This window comes from Myripristis murdjan, chromosome 15 (genome assembly GCF_902150065.1).
Source record: "Myripristis murdjan chromosome 15, fMyrMur1.1, whole genome shotgun sequence".
Classification (NCBI taxonomy): domain Eukaryota; kingdom Metazoa; phylum Chordata; class Actinopteri; order Holocentriformes; family Holocentridae; genus Myripristis; species Myripristis murdjan.
In genome coordinates this window covers 12,173,164-12,192,883 of record NC_043994.1, presented here as the reverse complement: position 1 = coordinate 12,192,883, position 19,720 = coordinate 12,173,164, and the positions used below count along the sequence as shown (strand labels likewise).

The 19,720-nt window shown below is 44.0% G+C and overlaps 1 protein-coding gene across 1 annotated transcript in view; it reads left to right on the top strand.

Moving 5' to 3' along the window:
* cep170aa (centrosomal protein 170Aa) overlaps positions 1–18,502 on the top strand; it is a 39,675-nt gene extending 21,173 nt beyond the window's left edge. Inside the window, 15 exon segments of the mRNA XM_030070757.1 lie at positions 3,596–3,991; positions 4,543–4,739; positions 4,741–4,842; positions 7,178–7,276; positions 8,294–8,411; positions 8,657–8,734; positions 8,737–10,257; positions 10,549–10,599; positions 11,878–12,154; positions 13,271–13,451; positions 13,941–14,108; positions 14,542–14,630; positions 14,767–14,860; positions 14,956–15,007; positions 15,241–18,502. Of these exon segments, the coding sequence (XP_029926617.1) occupies positions 3,596–3,991; positions 4,543–4,739; positions 4,741–4,842; positions 7,178–7,276; positions 8,294–8,411; positions 8,657–8,734; positions 8,737–10,257; positions 10,549–10,599; positions 11,878–12,154; positions 13,271–13,451; positions 13,941–14,108; positions 14,542–14,630; positions 14,767–14,860; positions 14,956–15,007; positions 15,241–15,560 (3,743 nt within the window). The 3' untranslated portion in view covers positions 15,561–18,502.
* Positions 18,503–19,720: the final 1,218 nt, after the last annotated feature.

Here is a 19,720-nt window from a genome sequence, read left to right as displayed (position 1 = left end):
GGGAATGCTGTACTATTGAGAGATCAGCATTTGCAGCAGTAACAGTAAAGGTGATGTGAAAAAAAAGAATGAGGGAGGGAGAGAGGCCAGTTTGCCGGACTGCAGTGAAAGCAGAATGGGAAAGGGAGGTGGGGAAGAGAGAGAGAGAGGTTTTTGTTAGATAGTTGTTATAGTAACCCAGCGATGCAAGAGGGGAGAGAGGGACAGGAGGGAAGGAGAGGCAGGGCGATGCATTAGAATCACTACAAATACACTGTACAAAGGGCTGGCAGCGACTGTCAGTCTCTGTGAGGACTGCAGGAGACAAGTATGTGTGGCGAACGCGTTTCGGTGCTGATTCAGGGCGTGTGTGAATCGTGCGTTGCTCGCGCGTGTGTTTGCATGGCAGGAGCACGCCGCATGTGTCTGTACTGCATGTGTGTGTTTGAGACATGCTCAGCACTGATCTGCAGACAAGAAGTGCGGCGCGTGTGAGGAAGGCATGTGAGATGTACTTTGGGTGTGTCATAGAGGTACGAGAGAGAGAGAGAGAGAGAGAGAGAGACAGAGACAATCAGAGTGGGAGGCAATCGGAGGCAGCCAGAAGCTTTTGATATGCAAGCTTTCAGGTTAGTCTTTCTCTTGTTGCCATAGGGACCAATATAAAGGATCTGTCTGTTATTTGAATGTTAATGTTGGAATATGAACTGAGATGTTTGTCTTGTCTCTTAACACTGCAAATTCTTGTATTTGCTCTGACAGTAGGATGTGATTCTGATCAGTGCAAGGGTATGGAGGTGTGCTCTGCAAGGTTATGTGGATTGCATGATTATTTTCAAACACTGTTAAGACTTTGATTCATTCTGGCTGGTTTATGTGTTATTATAGATGGATTTGCATTAACAGTAAATGCTTAAGTCTTAAAACTTATTCAGTACAGGGATTAAACATTGTTGTGTATCTTTGTGTGTGTGTGTGTGTGTGTGTGTGTGTGTGTGTGTGCGTGCATGCATGCATGTGTGTGTGTTTACGTGCACGTCCACTCATGCAGACAGACGCATTTTATGTTTGCTTGTTTGCTCAAATGTGTGTGCGCATGTGTGTTTGTGTGTTGTGCACCCAGTGGCGGAGGCAGAGGCCAGCTCCGGTGTGAGTCATGACGGGGCCAGCGGGGCAGAGCGCTGGACTCTCACAGACACCTCTGTTCTCCTCTGGCCCTGCCAACGGCTTCTTTGTCTGAAGGACACAGCATGAAAGACCTGCCTCTTTCTGTCAGCCTCTCTGCAGAAGCTACTGTAGCTCACTGCTGCCCTGCCTTTCTCTCCATCTTAATATTGTGGGGGTTTGTTCTTTTTAATGGCATTTCAGCTTTATTAGATCGTAAACAGTGGTGGAAGACCCCAATGTCATGTCTGTATTGAAAGAGAGGTTGCTCCGTGCTTCAGTAGACACTCATACCACATACTCATCACATTGTGACATTTAAACTGGACCGATGACACATGTGGCCCATCTCTCTCCTAGCAATTTCACAAAAATAATCTCAAGATAATGTTTGTAGTCCCAAATTTGGTTTCTCAGTGAAGATAAACCAGAAAGACATGATAAAAATGTGACATCAGAGCATTAGATAGATTCAAATCCATGCAGTCACAGTGTGTGGACACTTCCCCAGGCAAGCCACTGTTGTCCACTCAGCCATGGAAGCATTATGCCCACTTTTCTCAATAGAGAGTCACTTTTCTCAGTATTTGATTTATCTCTTGTGGAGTGGTAATACTGAAAAATGCTCTGAATTATCACTCCTTGATAAATGTATTCCAGCAGGGGCATTAAAACGCACAGGCTTTATATTTGTAATCTCTGCATGGTTTACTTTACAACATCACATGGCTTACATGGTTTTTGGATGTGTGTAACTACCGCTGCTCACACTAGCGTAGAAAGAGGGCCATGAAATAAGTCTGCTGTTGGTGCAACAGTGAACTGGGACAGTGCCTGAGTGATCCCTTACTCCAGAGGGGATTTATGTCATTGATTCTTACACATCAGATTGTGCAGTGAGAGCCAGGGGTGAAAAGCACTAGGCGTCATTTCAGCAGCACATTTCTGCTTTGCTTTCATTTAGTCCAGGATGTTTTTGTTTTTGTTTATGTGTTGCCCAGTTTTAGCCCAAGCAGTAAAATCATAATTACATATATTTAAGAAAGGCACAACAGCTGTACTTGTCAAAACTATGCACGAAAAGTCCATATTTACAAAATGATGTTTTACCTTGTATATACCCAACCAGATGTAGAGTAAATTCTTGCCAAATTTTAGTCTAGATATCTATCATTTTTTAGACGTCTTCAGTTAATCAATGTAAACTGTCTCACTGGGAAAGGAGAGGTAAGTGCAAGTGCAAGGTCTTGGCCAGGATCTGAGCTCATGCAGCGTTATGTGACTGTGATGTGGTGGTACAGTTATCCACTGGCCCATATACAGCCTCCCTTCCTGTCTCTGATACCTTGGCTGTTGGCTTGCTGACTGCTTGGTTTGGCTCTGACCGGCTGGTTGTGTTAGTAGCTGTCAGCTCTTGTGCCTCACTATATCCCAAGCCACCCTCGCTAAAGAAACGCCCACTTCCCGTCCTGACCCTTTTCTCCTCTGCCCCTTAATTCAGTCTCTCTTGTTTCTCATCCACCCTGCTTTTTCTTGTTCTCCCACCCCTCCTTCCCAGTTCAGCTTCCCTTTTTCTTTCCCCCTCTCCTTTCACCTCTTCCCCTCCTCCACCTCTATCCCCAAAGCCCCCTCTCTCCCCCTACACTCCCAAGCAACCTCCTACTTTCCCTCCCTCCTCTCTGTTCTCCCCCTCCCCTCCCCCTCTCCTCTCTCTCTGCCACTGAAGTAGGCAGGGCCAGTAACATTGTGGGTGGCATGTCTGGATTAGTGTGGCACACTGTCTGCCAGCCACGCAGGACTGAGAGGACATGCTGATGCGACTCAGACTGATAACGATTATAGGCATAGCGGTATCATGGTACGTATGATCTGGGGAGCTGTGCGTTTAGGGGCAGTTTTGGCAGCTGAAAGAAGAGATGAAGGTGACATTTGAAAGTTACGAGTTCATTTTGGCCATTATGGTTGGCAGTCACCATTTGTTTCTTGTTAGCGGTATCCTCAGTGGATGTATTTTCAGGGTGTTGTGGTTGGTCTTTGTGGCACGCTGCTTTTCTTCTTTGTGGCTTCTTTCAAGCACACATCTAAAGAGACTATTGTGCTGCACAGTATCCAAGGATACACAGAGGCTCTGTTTTCTGTTTCTATTAATTATTATTGTGCGTGTCATGTTGTAGATGTGAGAGTGTTTGCTCATGTGACATGTTTGCAAATTGATAGCCGCTCTGTATACAAGCATCAGCTACTGTAAGCCTTGCCCTTGTAAGGGAAAGACATCTATTTCATAGCAGTGAGGTGTAAATAGAAACATTATTCCTGGCATACTGTAGGCGATACAGTGTCATGTCGAGGGAATTTTGTAAGTGACTACTACAACAACTCTTCCGCTACCCATGTACTGTTGGCCATTTGTTAACAGTAGTAACAGTTTTGTGTCTCTTTTGTGTCCTGATAGGCAGCAAGCATGAAGATGGCACCCAAAGTGACTCGGAGAATGGCCTGGGTCTCCGTTTCGCCAGCCGCCGCCATGCCCTCGAGGAACGCCTGAGAGCGGCACACAGTCAGGCAGCGGCAGCAGGAGGAGGAGCAGGAGGAGGAGGAGGAGGAGGAGGAGGAGGAGGAGGAGGGGGAAGTAGTACAGCAAGCGGGACCCGAACCACCGGCACCCGCACTGCCTTCATGATCGAGTTCTACGACGAGGAGAACCCACGTAAACGCCGATCGTACTCATTTTCCCAGACTGCACCACTGCTGGCAGGAGGGGCTGGTGGGGAGGGTCTGTGCCCCCAACCTCCATCTCACCCTAAGGTGTTCAGCATTTCCACCTCTGCTACTACAGCCTCAGACTCAGGTAACACAACTGCGATTTCAGTGTCAAATAACTTGTATACTGTTGTATTCAGTTCTCTTGTATCGTATCATATCGAATCACAGTCTGTGCAGTGATGAAATATAATATACTCTTGCATAGTGAATGACTTAATAATATGCTCAATGAAAATGCACTGTCTTTCAATTCTAGATGTACATTAGTCATTTTTTATCACATTTTACACACTCTCCCACTAAGAAAGGGATCTATGAAGATACATAAGTAAACATCAAACTGGTTTTGATTTCAGACACATTTAAGAAAAACCTGAGTACAGTTTTCAAAGTCAGTAGTGCTCGATTTCCTTTTATCTCTCAAGGCTGTTTCAGTGCTAGTGATGCAAATCAAGCGCACCTGAAGTAGTTCAGCATTTTGGGCTTCAATAAACCTTTTAGTAGTGAAAAAAATTATGTGGCACTTATAAGCTGCCATAGTCTCTGGGACAGTTATCCTCTGTTAGAACATGTTATGTTTTCATATCCACATTTTTCTAGCATTTGCATGTCTGTATTGTGTTTTTTTCCCTGTAGGTAAGGGTCCCATTCCAATATCAGCTACAGTGGCTGCAGGCGCCCCCACTGCCGCTCGTGTGCTCCTCAAGCAGAGGTCCGAGGACCCAAGCATTGGCCGGAGTTCGGCCAGCACAGGACTCCAAACAGGCAGCCCTGTCAGCCCTACCAGCCCCAGCGAGGAGGCCCCAGCTGCGGGGAGAGGAGGGGGGACAGCTGGGGGGGGAGGCAGAGGATGACCACAGCGATAAGGGGACCTACACCATTGAGCTGGAGAACAGGAACCCAGAGGAGGAGGAGGCCAGGCGTATGATAGACAAGGTAGGAGAGTTCAGAGATAGTTCACACAGCGGGAGTAAGGCAGGGGATGTGCAGGTAGACAAATGTGTACTGTAAGGTGGATCTGCAGTTTAACCTCATCTTTATAATGTGTGCTGACTTACCTAACAAGATCATTATTCTTGGCAACGCCCACTACATCTGCAGCAGTGTAGTGTGTAGGGGGGTTTCTCTCTGGCTCTGTCTTGATAGCAGTGCTTTCATTCCAATTTAATCCCTACTTGAAATTTTATGCACATTTTACCAACTTACTTGCTCTTTCTTTTATTTTTCTTTTATTTCTTATATTTTTGTATTTTAAGCAATAGGCAACAATTGGGTACAAGCATGAACAGCTCCATGTGTTTTTTTTTGTTTTTTTTTTAAATATATATATATATATATATATATATATATATATATATATATATACATATATATATTTACCAATGGAGGGTATTGAATGTGGTGATCTTGACAGTTGTATAGCTTGCTGTAATATCCTGTAAATCTCCCCAAATAGAGAGTGTGAAAATTCTTTCATTTGCTGTGCTACGGAGAGAATATCTTCCACAAATGCACCACATATTGTAAATATCATGACAGTTTTCTGATGAAAAGCAATTTACTGTAAACTCTGCTCTGCATTATTTGGCAGAAAGCCACAATTCCCTGTGGGGCTTGTACCCAGAAAACTGCTGTGTAAGCATAATATTGTGAATAACCTCCAATACATATATAACATAGTTTAACAGGGAAGTGATCTGGAAAACCGGTACTGATTTCCTTCTTTCTTTCAGATGTAAGTCATACATTTTTTGTCAGCCAGGCATGGGTGATATATTTGTGTCATTTAAATCCAGTCAGTCAAGAAGCAAATAAACCTCCTGACACAACAAGTACATCATTTTGGATTACTCTGCATGAAATCGGTTTGGCAGAGAAGAATTTGACTTAAGCACAAACAGCAAGGTTAATAGTTGGTGCATTACTTGCTTCGTTGGCACTTTTAGTATTTGCGAGTCCTTTGAGACCCTATTGTGTTGTAGCCACTAAAACAAACCTATCTGCTTTCGGTTGCCTTCTCTGACCGCCCCTCCATCCTCTCTGTCCCACTGGTAAAACTAATGCTTCTGTAATAGCCCAGGGAGACTCCCTCCATCAAGCACTGCCCTCTTTCATTAAACAATGCTCCAGAGGGCCTGAAAACCACCATCCGTTTCCCAGTGCCGCTCCTGTGGCACGCCATGCTTTCATGGCCACAGAGGACATGTCTTAAAGGGACAAAGCATTGGACAGTCAGAGATGGCTTCATGCTTGTTGCAGGGTGCCATTTGCTCCTTAAATTTAAAGTTTTACATTTGAGCATCAAGGCAAGTAGAGCAGGAATTGAGAAGTCCATTTTTAAAGAGGTGCCGCAAATCACAGGTCATAAAACTGAGTGCTAATCCATTCCAGCAGAGACCAATTCACTGTCCTCTTTAATTGCTGCTAACCAGATTCCAGAAGCCGGAAGAATATGTAGTGATTTTCAGGAAGGCAAGCTTATTATACAGGCATACTTCAAGGTATTCTTAGATGTTTACCAAACTACATCTTACAGACACACATCCATTTAAGTTGTTACATATATTTTATGCATAGCTTCAAGGTGTTATCTTAGGGAGTGCAGTGATATAATTAGTGGGGTGTATTTCTAGTCAGTGATAGTCTGAGCCCATTACATTCAAAACTGGAAGTGTTGTTATGCTAATTCCTGTAATTAGCTGACACACTAATTGCCACATTGCTCACAGCCTGTCCTCTGTCTCACTTTCTTCTACTTTGATTGTGCCTATGTGTGAGTGCGGGCATGTGCGCGTGTGTGTGTTTATGTGCACATATGCGGTTTTGCCCTTTTCGTTGCCATGGCGCTCTCCTATCAAGTGCAAAGTGCCGCTTTTAATTCAACAGCATCCTTTGTGTGTGTTCAGTTCACTTTTGTTCATCAAGCGCTTTAGGGAATAATACCACAATGTTTATATATGATGAGGGCATTGAATTTAATCTGCTTTCATTACAAATTGAATCTCAAAGTACAAAAAGCATACCAGTGTGCTCTTCTTGCATTTTGGATACAAAGAGAATAAAAGAGAAGATGTATGTTTTTTTTTTAATTAAAGGAGAAGTGTGAAACTATGCAATGTGATAATATTGGAAAACTTAACAATTTGTTATAGCTAATACCAAGAAAACAGACATATTCAGCTGACATAAATGATATATAAGTGTAGAGAACTCATTCAACTAAATGCCTTACCTTTTTGGTGTGTAATCCCACCTGTTAAACTCCTCCCAGGTGTTTGGAGTGGAGCAGACTCAGAGCCAGGACTCGTCTATACTGTCAGACCTGAAGGGAGAGGGAGGAGGCAAGGAAACAGGAGACACAGGGAAGGAGGTATAACACTAACTTACTTCATTTACCTTTTTTTTACTTTGTTTCTACCTTTTTCCCCTCTTTGTCCATGTGTATCCCTCTGTCATTCTTTCTTTCTCTTTCTGCGTTCTTTCTCTTCTCTGTCTTGTTCTACTGGCTCAAGCCACCACGTCGGTCTCTGCCCCTTTCTTTGTCCACTACTATTAATCATCTCATAAATACACACTCGCACACAGTATGTTTTCAGTTATTTTAAGAAACTGAAATTGCTGTGGAAAATTTGAAATAATATAACATTCCATTACTCCTCTCTGCCCAGTGTTGTATATATGAAAAACAGGAAAAGGGGAAGGCTGTGATTCATGGTTGAGTTACTTAATCTGAGTCAGACAGTCATGGCTTGATTGGCCTACTCCCTTGGCCTGTTGTAGGGAGTAGGTCTGTCCTCCCGGAGACTGACCTAGATCATGTGAAGATGAGGACAGACACGCTCGCCCCTCCGGCAATTTCCTTTAAAACCCTGATAGGGAGGGGGCAGTGTGTGTGCACTTTGAGAGGCTTTCTACAAGAGCTTTTGTAAAAAGATGGATTTATTCTGCTAAGATGAGTAACTGCTCAACTTTTCTCAAAACTGTATTCATAAGTTGAGAATGGTATGACTCACACTGTGGGTGATTTTTCTGAGATTTAAAAAGGGCACTGGTGAGCACATAAACTGTTGTTTTGCCTTTCAATTTATCTCCAGAACATAATTGATGCAGAGGATACATGTTTCTGATTAGTGTTTACAAACAACCCAAGAATCAGAGTCATAGCTTTGGAAATTACACTCAGGAATTCATCTTGAACCACCAAATCATCTCCATCTCCAACTATTTAGGGCCATTAAGATGAACAGATAAATAAATGTGCATCGTTCCAGTCTTACTTAAAATCTCTGTGTGCTTTGTGCAGCTCTGTGCCACTGCTAATAGACTACCTGCTCCTTTTCTCCTCTTTTCCTCCTCTCTTATTCCTCCCCCTCTTCCTTCCCCTCAGGCTCTTCCTGGTGACTCGAGCTGGGTCTCTCAGTGGGCCACTTTGACTGCCAATCACACCAGGACAGATCCAGAGGGCTCCGGGGCAGAAACACCCGCTTTCCTGCACAAGGAGAGAGGTATGCATTCAATTGACCCTTAGAAAATGAATCTATATAACATATAATATATAATATACATAACTCAGAAAATGTATTTGGGCTTTTGAGCTGGCGTCAGTACTGAGCTTTTAAATAACGTGCACATATTTTGCTTGTTTAGAAAACATTTGCAAATTTAAAGCATGTATCTAAAGTAACAACACGACTAATTAATGGCAAAAAATAATTCAGTGTGCTTGAATCTTGTCCTCTGATCTGTGCAGAAGCTGATGCTTTTGAGTCAGGCGTATCCCTCCGCAGAGGAGATTCCTCCTCCAGTCTGACTGACCGTAAACGCAGGACCCTCCCCAGCTCCCTGTGGATGACCCCCGGGCTAAATCTGGCTCCAAAGGTCTGGGGCTAAGGTCTGAGATTGGGGAGAAGCAGGACACTGAGCCCCAAGAAAAGGAGCACAAGGGAGACGGGGAGTCCCTGACTCCTATGGAAGACAGCGAGATGACCAGTAAAAGGAAACAAAGCTGCACTTCCTCCCCATCCAGACCCTCTCTCCGGACGTCCAGCAGCGCTGAGCGGAGGAAGAGATCAGAGGAGAGGAAAGGAGGAGGAAGCGGTGAAGGAGGAGAGAAGTCGGGGAAGCCTCTGGTGCGCCAGGGCAGCTTCACAATCGAGAAGCCCAGCGCCAATGTCCCAGCAGAGCTCATCCCACGCATCAACAGGAGCAGCAATGGGCGAGAACGCAGCGACTCCGTGGGCAGCATGGACACTGCAACACTCCTGAAGGACACTGAAGCTGTCATGGCCTTCCTCGAAGCCAAACTAAGAGATGAGAACAAACTAGACCAGAGAAGCAGTAAAACCAATGCTTCCAACCATGGACCGGGTTCTGGCTACCCCCCTCGGACTGGCTCTATCTCCCCTGAGTCAGATGTGGACACGGCCAGCACAGCCAGTCAGGTGGCTGGGGAGGCGGAAAGGAAAGCAGCAGCTGGTGGCGTACAAAAGCGTCGTTCCCTGAGCAGCATGCACCGCGAGAAGAGCAACATGAGCACAGCTTCCAAGACCAGCGTCACCAACACCAGTGCTCGTGAACGCCTGGAGAGGAAGACTAAAAGCAGAACGGCAGAGGCAACAAATCGGACTGATGCACGACGTTCTGTACAGCCGTCCTCCTCCTCTTCCAGAGCGCGTCAGCCTTCTCTGGATCTCACTGATGATGACCAGACGTCCTCCTTTCCCATCTCGGACATCCTCTCCTCAGACCAGGAGACCTACTCTGGACCTGGGCCCGGTTTGGGGCACTCAGCACACGGCCGCGGCTCACACGCTTCCACAGATGATATCCACCATTCCAAACTGGACCGGTCAGGTAAAACCTCCACCAGTGGTTCCTCCAAAACCAGCCGCACCCTCCAGGCAGCCACAGCCTCCTCCTTGGGGAAGCAGGCCTCTCTCCCTCAGCCACGTCCCACACGGGCCTCTCTTCTCCGCCGCGCCCGGCTGGGTGACACCTCTGACACAGACCTAGCGGATGCAGACAGGGTGTCTGTGGCGTCTGAGGTGTCCACCACCAGCTCCACCTCTAAGCCCCCGTCTGGTCGTAAGGGCCCATCACGGCTGGACATGCTGGCCCAGCCACGTAGGAACCGTCTTGGCTCCATCTCAGCTCGCAGCGACTCGGAATGTACAGTGACCCGGAGCTCCACGTCCTCACCACGTCTGTCAGCTGAGACCGCTCTGCGTCTGGGTCTCCGCTCAGCTACACCCGCGGAGAACAGGCTGACACCCAGGATGAGGGCCAACAGTGTGTCCAAACTGACCGAAGCCAAGACCAAGACCACCACATCTGGATACTGCTCGCCCACAGGTGAGCACATTGCAAAGCAAAGTTCTGTTGTTTGCTGCAAGAAGCAGGAAGGGATTATCACATGTGTTGTAAAATGAATATGGTCATATGTAATGCCAAATTCTTCCTTAGGCTTTCTTATCTAGCTGATTCTAAACTTAACATTTGATGGCGTGGTTCTTTAAAAAAACAGTGCTGCGGTGTGAGGATCGGGTGTACCATTGCATTCCTCATTATGTGTCAGTGTGTAAACATGGTTTTAACATTTCCATCGTGTTGTGACAAACTTGTGTGTTGGTTTTCATCGTCCAGAGAGCCCTCAGCCTGAACCTGAGGGCGGAGCTACTGAGGAGGAGCTGATGGGTACTGTACCAGAGCTCTAGAGCCTTCATAGGATTGTGTGTGTGTGTGTGTGTGTGTGTGTGTGTGTGTGTCAGAGCTGGGTCACAATAATAGAAGCTTTCACAAGCTCCTATCACAAAGCAAGGGTATTCATTATTTACATTTGCAGTGGCTCATTTTGAAGAGCTTGATTCCAAAATAAAATACCCATCATTTGAAAAATGGACCTGTACTCTTACAAAACCATAGATGGCACAACATTAGAACAAAATACTTTTTTGAAGAATTTGTGTTGTTGCTGCATAAAATTAAATTTCTCCCCAAGGAGGACAAACCCTAATGACAGGGTGGTGACCCAGCTCTGGTTTGTGTTTGTCTGTGTGACCCTACCCTTACGTCCATCGAAGTAATGCAGTGATGAAGACCCAAATGCTCTACTCCCACCCCACTATTCTTCAGACATTTTATGACATTTGAGCTCAAACAATTTGGTGGTTAATGCAAAACCCAAGTGCACATGGTTTTGGAAAGCTGCTCCACCTTGTGGAGACACTTATTCAAGACTCCTGGAGTTGGCAAGTCTTAAGTTTTCTGTCGTGTCCTATTTCACTCCCAGATCAAGAGAGCATGGCGTGGTCTCATCACAGTTTAGGCTACATCACTGCTGCTGGTGTGTGACCATTATGAAGCAGCTTAACATGTCTTTGCTCCGTCAAGGTTTTTCCACACCTTGTCGGACACTTGGGTTGGCTGCCCTGAGCGGGGTGCTTTACAGTGGCCATTTTATTAACAAGAACATCTTTTGTGTTGTGTTTTGTGTTCAGTGTGGTTTTAGCATTGCTAAAATATTCCCGCTGCTGTTCATAAACAAAAACATTACAAACTAAAATGAAAAATAACAACTGCTTTGCCTCACCAAACCCTCTCATTCATAGCCCCTCATATCTTCTGTCAGTTTAAGATGAAGTATTTAGTACACTGACAGAATGAAGATTTGAACTCAGCATTTCATCAAAATTCATAAGGTTAATGTATATTGCCTCATTTTTGTAAAATACAGTATATCTCGGTTTGTCTCTAACAAACTGTCTTGTTAAAGCATGAGGCAAAAACAAGAGCATCCTTACAGTTATTCTTACATTTTAGTTCTTTCAGATCTGACCAGGATAGACCAGGGGCTGCCTCAGTAACAGTGCCTCTCATCACAAGCACATTAATAACTTGGACAGTAACAGATGCTGTACTTGAATAATGGAGTATCAACTAAAGTATAGCATTCTTCTTGCTTACTTCCTTCAGTGTCCAGCAGCAGCAGGTGGAGGCGTCTGCCCCCGGAGTACGGCTCCACCTCAGAGGAAGAGTTCGGCTCTACCCGGAATTCCCCCAAGCACGGAGGACGCCCCCACCTGCGCCCCCATCACCCGGTCCTGCACCGCAGCTCGAGGCTGAGCTCCTCGAGTGTTGGCGCAGGCTCCAGCATGGTGACGGCTCCTGGGGGCGTGGGGATGAAACACCGCATGAAAGAGCAGGAGGAGTACATCAGGGACTGGACGGCACACAGCGAGGAGATTGCCAGGTATTGATCTAGGCTGGTCTGTGCAATTGATGTAGCTAATGATGAGTTACTTGATTGATGAAGTATATTTGAGAATGTCTTAGTTATTGCTGTTGGATCTTTAATGAGCAAACAGCACATTCTCCCTACACAGATAACCAAAGGTTTGTTACTCTTGTTTTAGTTGTAGTAGCATTCAGCATGCACTATTCTCAATTGTAAATGAAAGTGTTCATAATCAGTGATAGATCATGTCATATATAAATAAGTTGAACTTTTATTGACCTTTTCCTAAAACATCTTACTTTAATTTTACTACTAAAAGCTACAAAACAGTTAAGAGTTAACATTCTGTGTATATAAAATCTTAATTTTCAAGGTCTATGGACATGATATCAAAAGATTCATAAAGAAATCATATAAATTTACAATCCGGTGATTTTGCACAATTTTCTTTGTTAGTACTCAGGATGTAAATCACAATATATTCTGAGACTATAACATGTTACAATTTTCAACACATCCATATTGTTTGTATCCATGCAATTTATGAACTATATTTGTTTTCTCTCCTAAAGACCCCTGCTTAAAGACAGGAGATACTAAAATGCACCCACCTGGACCACCCTAACTTTAATCATTAGCCTAACCCCTGTGCATGTGTGGTCCACATCATGGGGGGTCTCCAAATTGGACAGCCTCAGTGGCACACCCAGTGGGTGCATTTAGTATTTCACTCTTAAAGAACCCATTAAATGGTTGTCTGACTTGATATTATGTATTTCCTGTTAGAACAATGTTTGGGCAGGACATAATATGGGGAGGGATTATTTAAAACTGTAAACCAATACGACATCAGCAAGGGAGAGATACACAGTTTTATTTGATAGGATGTGTGGAGGGTCAGCTTGAAATTTGTAGTCATGTCTACTGATGCAGCATGAAGTTACACCACTATTACCAGTACACTCCTTTCCAGGGAGTTTAAGTTCATTTCATAGGGACTTTATTGGCTATTAGGTTATTTTTCTGTGGATATGATTACAACCTACTGTGTGAATGTATGCAGGATGTACTGTATGTGGATATTTGTATATCTGCCCTCAGTCCTAAAGAACCCCGTCTGATGGTTAACAGGTTATTCCCCTGTGTGCGCAGGATCAGCCAGGACCTGGCTAAGGACTTGGCCATCCTTGCCCGTGAGATCCACGACGTGGCTGGTGAGATTGACTCAGTCAGCTCCTCGGGCACGGCACCCAGCACCACCGTCAGCACTGCCGCCACCACCCCAGGATCAGCTATCGACACGCGGGAAGAGGTAGGCCCTGCACGTCCCATGCAGCCGGAAATACAGGAGAGCATGAGAAAGGTGCCAGTTTTTCTTCTTCTATCATTACCTTTGCTGCATGCGCGTCCATCGCTTCCTTTGCCACCCCTCCTCTGTTGCTCTGATAACGATGGCTAAATTTGCCTCTCTGCTGCTTTGGGGTCTTCATCTGCTGTGAGAGGTATTCATCCTTTCTCTCCTCCTCTCCTCCTCTCATCCAATTTAATTCCTTTCTTCTTCCACTCTTTTTTTGCCATGAGAGGAAAGGGCGTACCACTATATTTTTAGAATAATGGGAGAATTATTTTGGCTGCAAAGCTTTTAAAGCTTCACAACCGCTCAGCTTGCTCTCACTCTGAGCTCCTAATCCCTTTATTTTTCACAAATCTTTACTTAACTCCAGTCTCTGTTAATGTAGCTGCTTCATGTTTTGTATTTATGCTACCTCTCTTCTGCATCTCTCCCTCTGTCTTTGCTCAGCTCGTGGATCGTGTGTTTGACGAAAGCCTCAACTTCAGGAAGATTCCTCCTGTCATTTCCTCCACCAAGGTGCCAGAGATCAACGGGCGGCCGGTGGAGCTCCGCCCCCGCGCTCCTGACAGCCTGGAGCCCCGAGCTCTGAGGAGACGCACCTGGAACCGAGAGGAGGTGAGGAAGAGAACAACAGAAAATAGAGAGAACGATGGACAAGTCAATTGGGCAACAGCATAAAAATATACGTCAAAACTGACTGCTCTGTCACAGCAGGACAGAAAAGTCTGACCCTTCTTACTTCTAATAATACACTTCACCTCCGCCACTATCTTGTACCTTTTTTTACTCATCAGTTCAATTCCCTGAGCACACTGCATTTGAAGGGTTATCTGAAGTTCAGTCTCCAGTATTTCAACAATACACTTCAGTAACACTGTTTTGTAATTACCTGAGTAATGTCGTACCACAGTGATTTGGGCCTGTACTATTTTAGAGGAGAAAATGACAGTTCTATCAAATGGCGGACCTTATTTAGAAATGAAAGTCTTGCTTTATAAGATTTATTTTTAGGATGTGTCTTTATCGCTGTTGTCCTCTGTCCATTCAGGCGGTGTTGGACAGCCTGCTGCTCACTTCAGTTTCTCAGCTGTCCTCTAAAATCAGACAGTCTGTCGACAAAACAGCAGGCAAAATCAGGTAACTACTCCAATTTTATAATGCCGTAACCTTTAAAGGGTATATGATAATGTATTTGCCAACATTGCCATTTTTTGTATAACTGAAGCTATAGAAAATGGAAAATGTGTGTATTCTGTGCACATTTTTTTTCCAGGATATTGTTCAAGGATAAGGACAGGAACTGGGATGAGATTGAGAACAAACTGAGATCTGAGAGTGACATACCACTGCTGAAAACCTCCAACAAGGTAGGGAAACCTCTGTATCTGAACAATATTTAATGACAACCAAAGCAATGTTCTTGGGAGCTAATTGCGTTGTTTTTCTTTGCTCCCTCCTGCAGGAGATCTCTTCAATTCTACTTGAGCTGAAGAGAGTTGAGAAGCAGCTCCAAGGTACAGTAGAGCAATGATGGGTGCACACACGCACACACACACACACACACACACACTCACATACAGTCAGATCCCCTTACACCCACACTCTGAAGGCAGTGGCATATAACATCAAAATCATAGTTGTGTCTGAAATTCATTGTCTGCAGCATGTATATCTTAGTTTTTACACAAACACAAAGCTCTTCCTCACCACCTCATTTTCACTGCTCCACCCTCTCTCATTTTCACAGTCATCAACGTCATGGTTGATCCAGATGGGACTCTGGACGCCTTGACCAGCCTTGGCCTGACCAGCCCCACCACCCCCACCAAGCCCCAGACCGCCAAAACGACCTCCACTGCCACCAGCCAGGGATCCCAGCCCCCGGCCCAGGAAGCCCTCCCAGAGATCCTCCCTGGTCCTGGAGAACCAGCGGCCGCCACGAAGGGCCAGGCTGCCTCTGAGGACACAGCACAAGACCTGGGTGTGGGTCTGGGCGTCACCGGAGTAGGAGGACTGCCTTTCAGCCGCATGCGGCCAAGCGGAGAGGAGGCCATTGCACAGAAGTGAACACAGCCGACAGCAGTTTCCCTTAAGTCACCTTCACGTGAATAAACATTAATCTGGATTAGGGTGTAAATGGCTGGTGGTCAGCATCCACAACAAGCAGACAAGAGTAGAAATATGTAGCTGACTTCACTGACAGAACAGTGGCTCCTGACTTCACAAGGTGATGAGATTATGAGTATCATATCAATTGTATTGAGAGAACGTTTTGCCAGACCGGACCTGTAATGAACTGTTTCAACTGACCTTCTTCAAATGGACAAAGTCAAGCGGAAACTGGGCCACACAGATCTTACTGAACATGTGATTGGAGCCGGTGATGGACAGACACTTTTGCAGTAGCTGAGAGGCCATGAACGCCCACAAATGCCAACTGACGGATCATGGGCGTGCCACTGAATGGAAACCAGAACGCTTCTACAGTCATATGCGTGTAATTGTGCTCACTGGCCAACTTGACCTCCTAAGTCTGGAGGAGTTGAGCGTGCACATACAGGCTACCTGGCTACTAAACAAATGGACAAAGTCTCTGTGGTTGTACAGTCTCCACTCTCCTCCAGCTTTCTCCTCTTGCCTTCTCCATGTGTCTGGACCCTGTCTGCACAAAGGACATGCCTTAATGCACATCCTTAAGAGTGGCAGTGTACCCCTTCATACCTTCAAACAAGCAACAGCACTCTAACAATATACAGGACAGTTTCAGATGTCTTATACTTTCTGTTCATGGACAACAGAACTCATTGTACAATAAACTTTCAAAGATGCTCTATTTACACTAAGATGAATCAGTACAGTACAGCGCACTACAGTATTTTACTAGCTCCTCTTTATTAGAAAGAATCTTTTAGCCGCCTTAATAAGCACCCAACCTGACAAACACATTCATAAACGGATATACCATATGCCTGAATAATGTGGAACCACAGAGTTGTATAACAAATCAGTTAGACGCTTCTGATTCTTTTGAATTCACATAACTCTACATCTTAACCTGGGGTCTGGTCACTGTCCGTCCATTGATCCATCTCTCAAACCGCTGAAATGGATTTATATCGAGTGCCTCCCCATCTCATTCCTCACTTCTCTGTCCTTTCACCCATTACTTTGCTCTTTTCCTTCCCTTCTCCTCTCTCCCGGTGTCTGGAGGAAGTGTTAAACAGTGTGTGTCACTCCAGTAGCATGTAAAGGACTGAGTTTAGAGTTCTCTTTTCTGGAAGTTGGTGTCTGTGCTGATCTTACTAATATGGAATGGTGGTCACCCTTTGGCTAGATAGTGAACGGCCTTCAGGAAACCAATGATCCTTTTTCAGTCGCAATCCAAAACGGCACCTACCAAAGTTAAAAAGTAGCATGCAGAAATTTGTTGTCATTTTTAAACAGGTGAGACGAACTTGTACCCCAAATCAAACTCATCTATCCTTGTGTGAAAGCTCAAGAAATGTATTTCAAATGTGGCATCATATTGCATCATATGGCATCAGTTCATCTTCAGGGTTTCTTCTGCAAATCAGTATTATATACCGCATGTTCAGTTTTCTGTATAGAGATCAATGATTCAGATGTGTTGATTTGCTGTTATCAAGCACTTGTTTTTATTACTTGTTGGCCTGTGTTACACTCCTCTGAGAATCAGTGCCCTTAGTCTCCACCCACAGTACATCACTCAAGTGTCCTATGATTTCCAATTGGCTCTTTTTCTACTTTTCCCCTGTCACAACTGCTGTGACATCTTTTTAAACTAGCAATGATCAGCAAAAAAATCAACAGAATATTTTCTAATAATTACATACTGTATTGTAGATTCTCTTGACCTTTACTGTAGCTTCTAATGCATTCATTGGCAGTTGTTTTTTTTTTTTTTTTAAATCAGTGTCATATTGTAAGGTCTATCATAATGATCACCGGTTTTAGCTCCACTGTACACAAAACCTGAGCCTGAGAAAGCTGCTGGAATTTCTCTTTCACAAATGTTTGTTTTAACCCAGGGAACTTACAAGGAAGCCTTTCTGTTTAAAATGTGTCTTTGAGGAACATCACTGTTTCTGTGATGCAGTATCCTTAAAGAAACGGATCCCAAACCAACCTGTTGCAACAATATTGCTCGTAATGCGGCTTTAAATCGGTGCATGTAGGTGTATTGTTTTATTTCCACCAAGAGGGAAGTTTCCAACGTACTGATACTGCAGAGTTATGCAGTATAAATATACACACTTCCTCAAAGACTTTGCTGCTTTTCTAGTTACTTTACGGGGACTAACCATTTTCTGAATCTTTCTTCAGCTTATAGTCTGTGTTCTAGAGTAAGATGACTTAAAGACAGTGTATTAGTACTTAGATACCCATGCAATAGTGAATTTAGGTACCAGGATACATGTTCCTTTCCTCCTCTCTATACTGTACTGTACGTTTCAATGCCTCGAAGTGCCAGGTTTAACTTATAGAATGGCATTGATTAAAAAAAAACAAAACAAAAAAACATGTAGTGACTAAAATTTAATTTCTCTCATTTTGCACATCGGATTGTGGTGTCATTTTCTCATTGAGAAGTAGTAGAAAACACAGTGAACAGCAGAGTCAAGTGTCTGGTGTTTTGACAAAGAACGACATCACCTCCAGGATATCAGACCTGACTGGCTTGTCTCTGTGAAAATATTCTGTCTCCATAAACGAAGCCTCTAATCATGCTCCTTTTTTGCCCTGTTTTATCGAAAAAGAAAAAATAGGGGATTGAGAATGCTCGGTACACATTTATTTTTTAAGTTGTTTTACACGTCATCTGATCAGTGTTCTGTTTTGTTTTTGTTTTCTTGTCGTTTTTGTAAGAAAAAAAAGATGAACACCATTTTATTTATTTTTTGTTTAATATTTTGTGGATGTTTCATGTGTTTTATATTTGTTCAACTATCTGCATTTGTTACTTATTGTTAATAAAACAGAGCCATTCATATGTTTCGCTGTTTTCATTGGGCTGGGCCTCAGCGTGTATCACATTGGCTTCAGGTAATAATTTTCTGATGGATTTTGTTTTGGAAAATAAAGACAGCAGAGAGACCGGCACAGTCACACTCACCACTATTCAAACACATATGGAGCCACATTTTGCCCAACACCACAGGGCATATCAAGGCTCAGCAGGCACACTGTAATCTAGAAAACATCTTAGATCAGGGGTTTGAAAAAATATTCATGTTCCAGACGCCCACGCTGACTTTCATTAAGCCACAGACTTCCATGTGAAGTGATTTTACCCTACGGGGAACCTAAAATTAAAAGATATTTTGGTTTACTAAAGATTAAATTGTTTCAAATGTCACTTGACACTGACAAATAGAATAATAAGTTGCAACATCACTCTAATGAATTAAACTACAGTGAAATTACACTTTTCCTCATTTTGCTGAGGACCCCCTGGAAGCCCTCTAAGGACCTCTGGGGGTCCTGGAACTTCACTTGGTAAACCAGTGTCTTAGATTACCAACAACATGCAGAATGCTTTCCCAAAAATCGTCTCGTATTCTCTGGACCATTTAATATTTCCTAAGAAAAAATTAGGACTTATGAATGAATTCTTATGTTGGCCCATGAAGAAAAATGAACTAGGCAGCTACAGAGAGCACAAATTTACCTACAAGGGCATAGAATTATTATTCATACAATTACTGCATCAACCAAATGGTACACATTGTCATACTACACAGTTTACAAAAATAATTAAATAATTTCTAATAGAATTCACATGCTCCAGACTGCCTTCGGGTTGTTGATCTGGAATCTGTTTATGTGTCTCTTATCTGAAAGATTTTTTTTTTTTTTTTTTTTTTTGCCTCAGGAATGGTAATAGATGTCTTATTAGCATTTCCTCCTTAAGGGACATCTTAGATTAGAACATCTATTTATACTAAAAACCTTTAGTTGAGGACTGGCCGGTGAGTAACACTGCCCAGATACGAGTTCAGGCCTCATGCTGTGAGTCTGAGAAACTCTGATCTCACTGGCACTTAGAGGTTAAATATGTTGAGTGAATCGAGTTCAAAGTTCTTTCTTTTTTGGACGGACCAGTAGGGGGCAGTAGCCATGGACGGCCCAACGCAGTGGTTTCTGGACACATTAAGTACAGTTAACCATATTAAAACATGCATATGACAGATTGTCTGCTTTTTAGA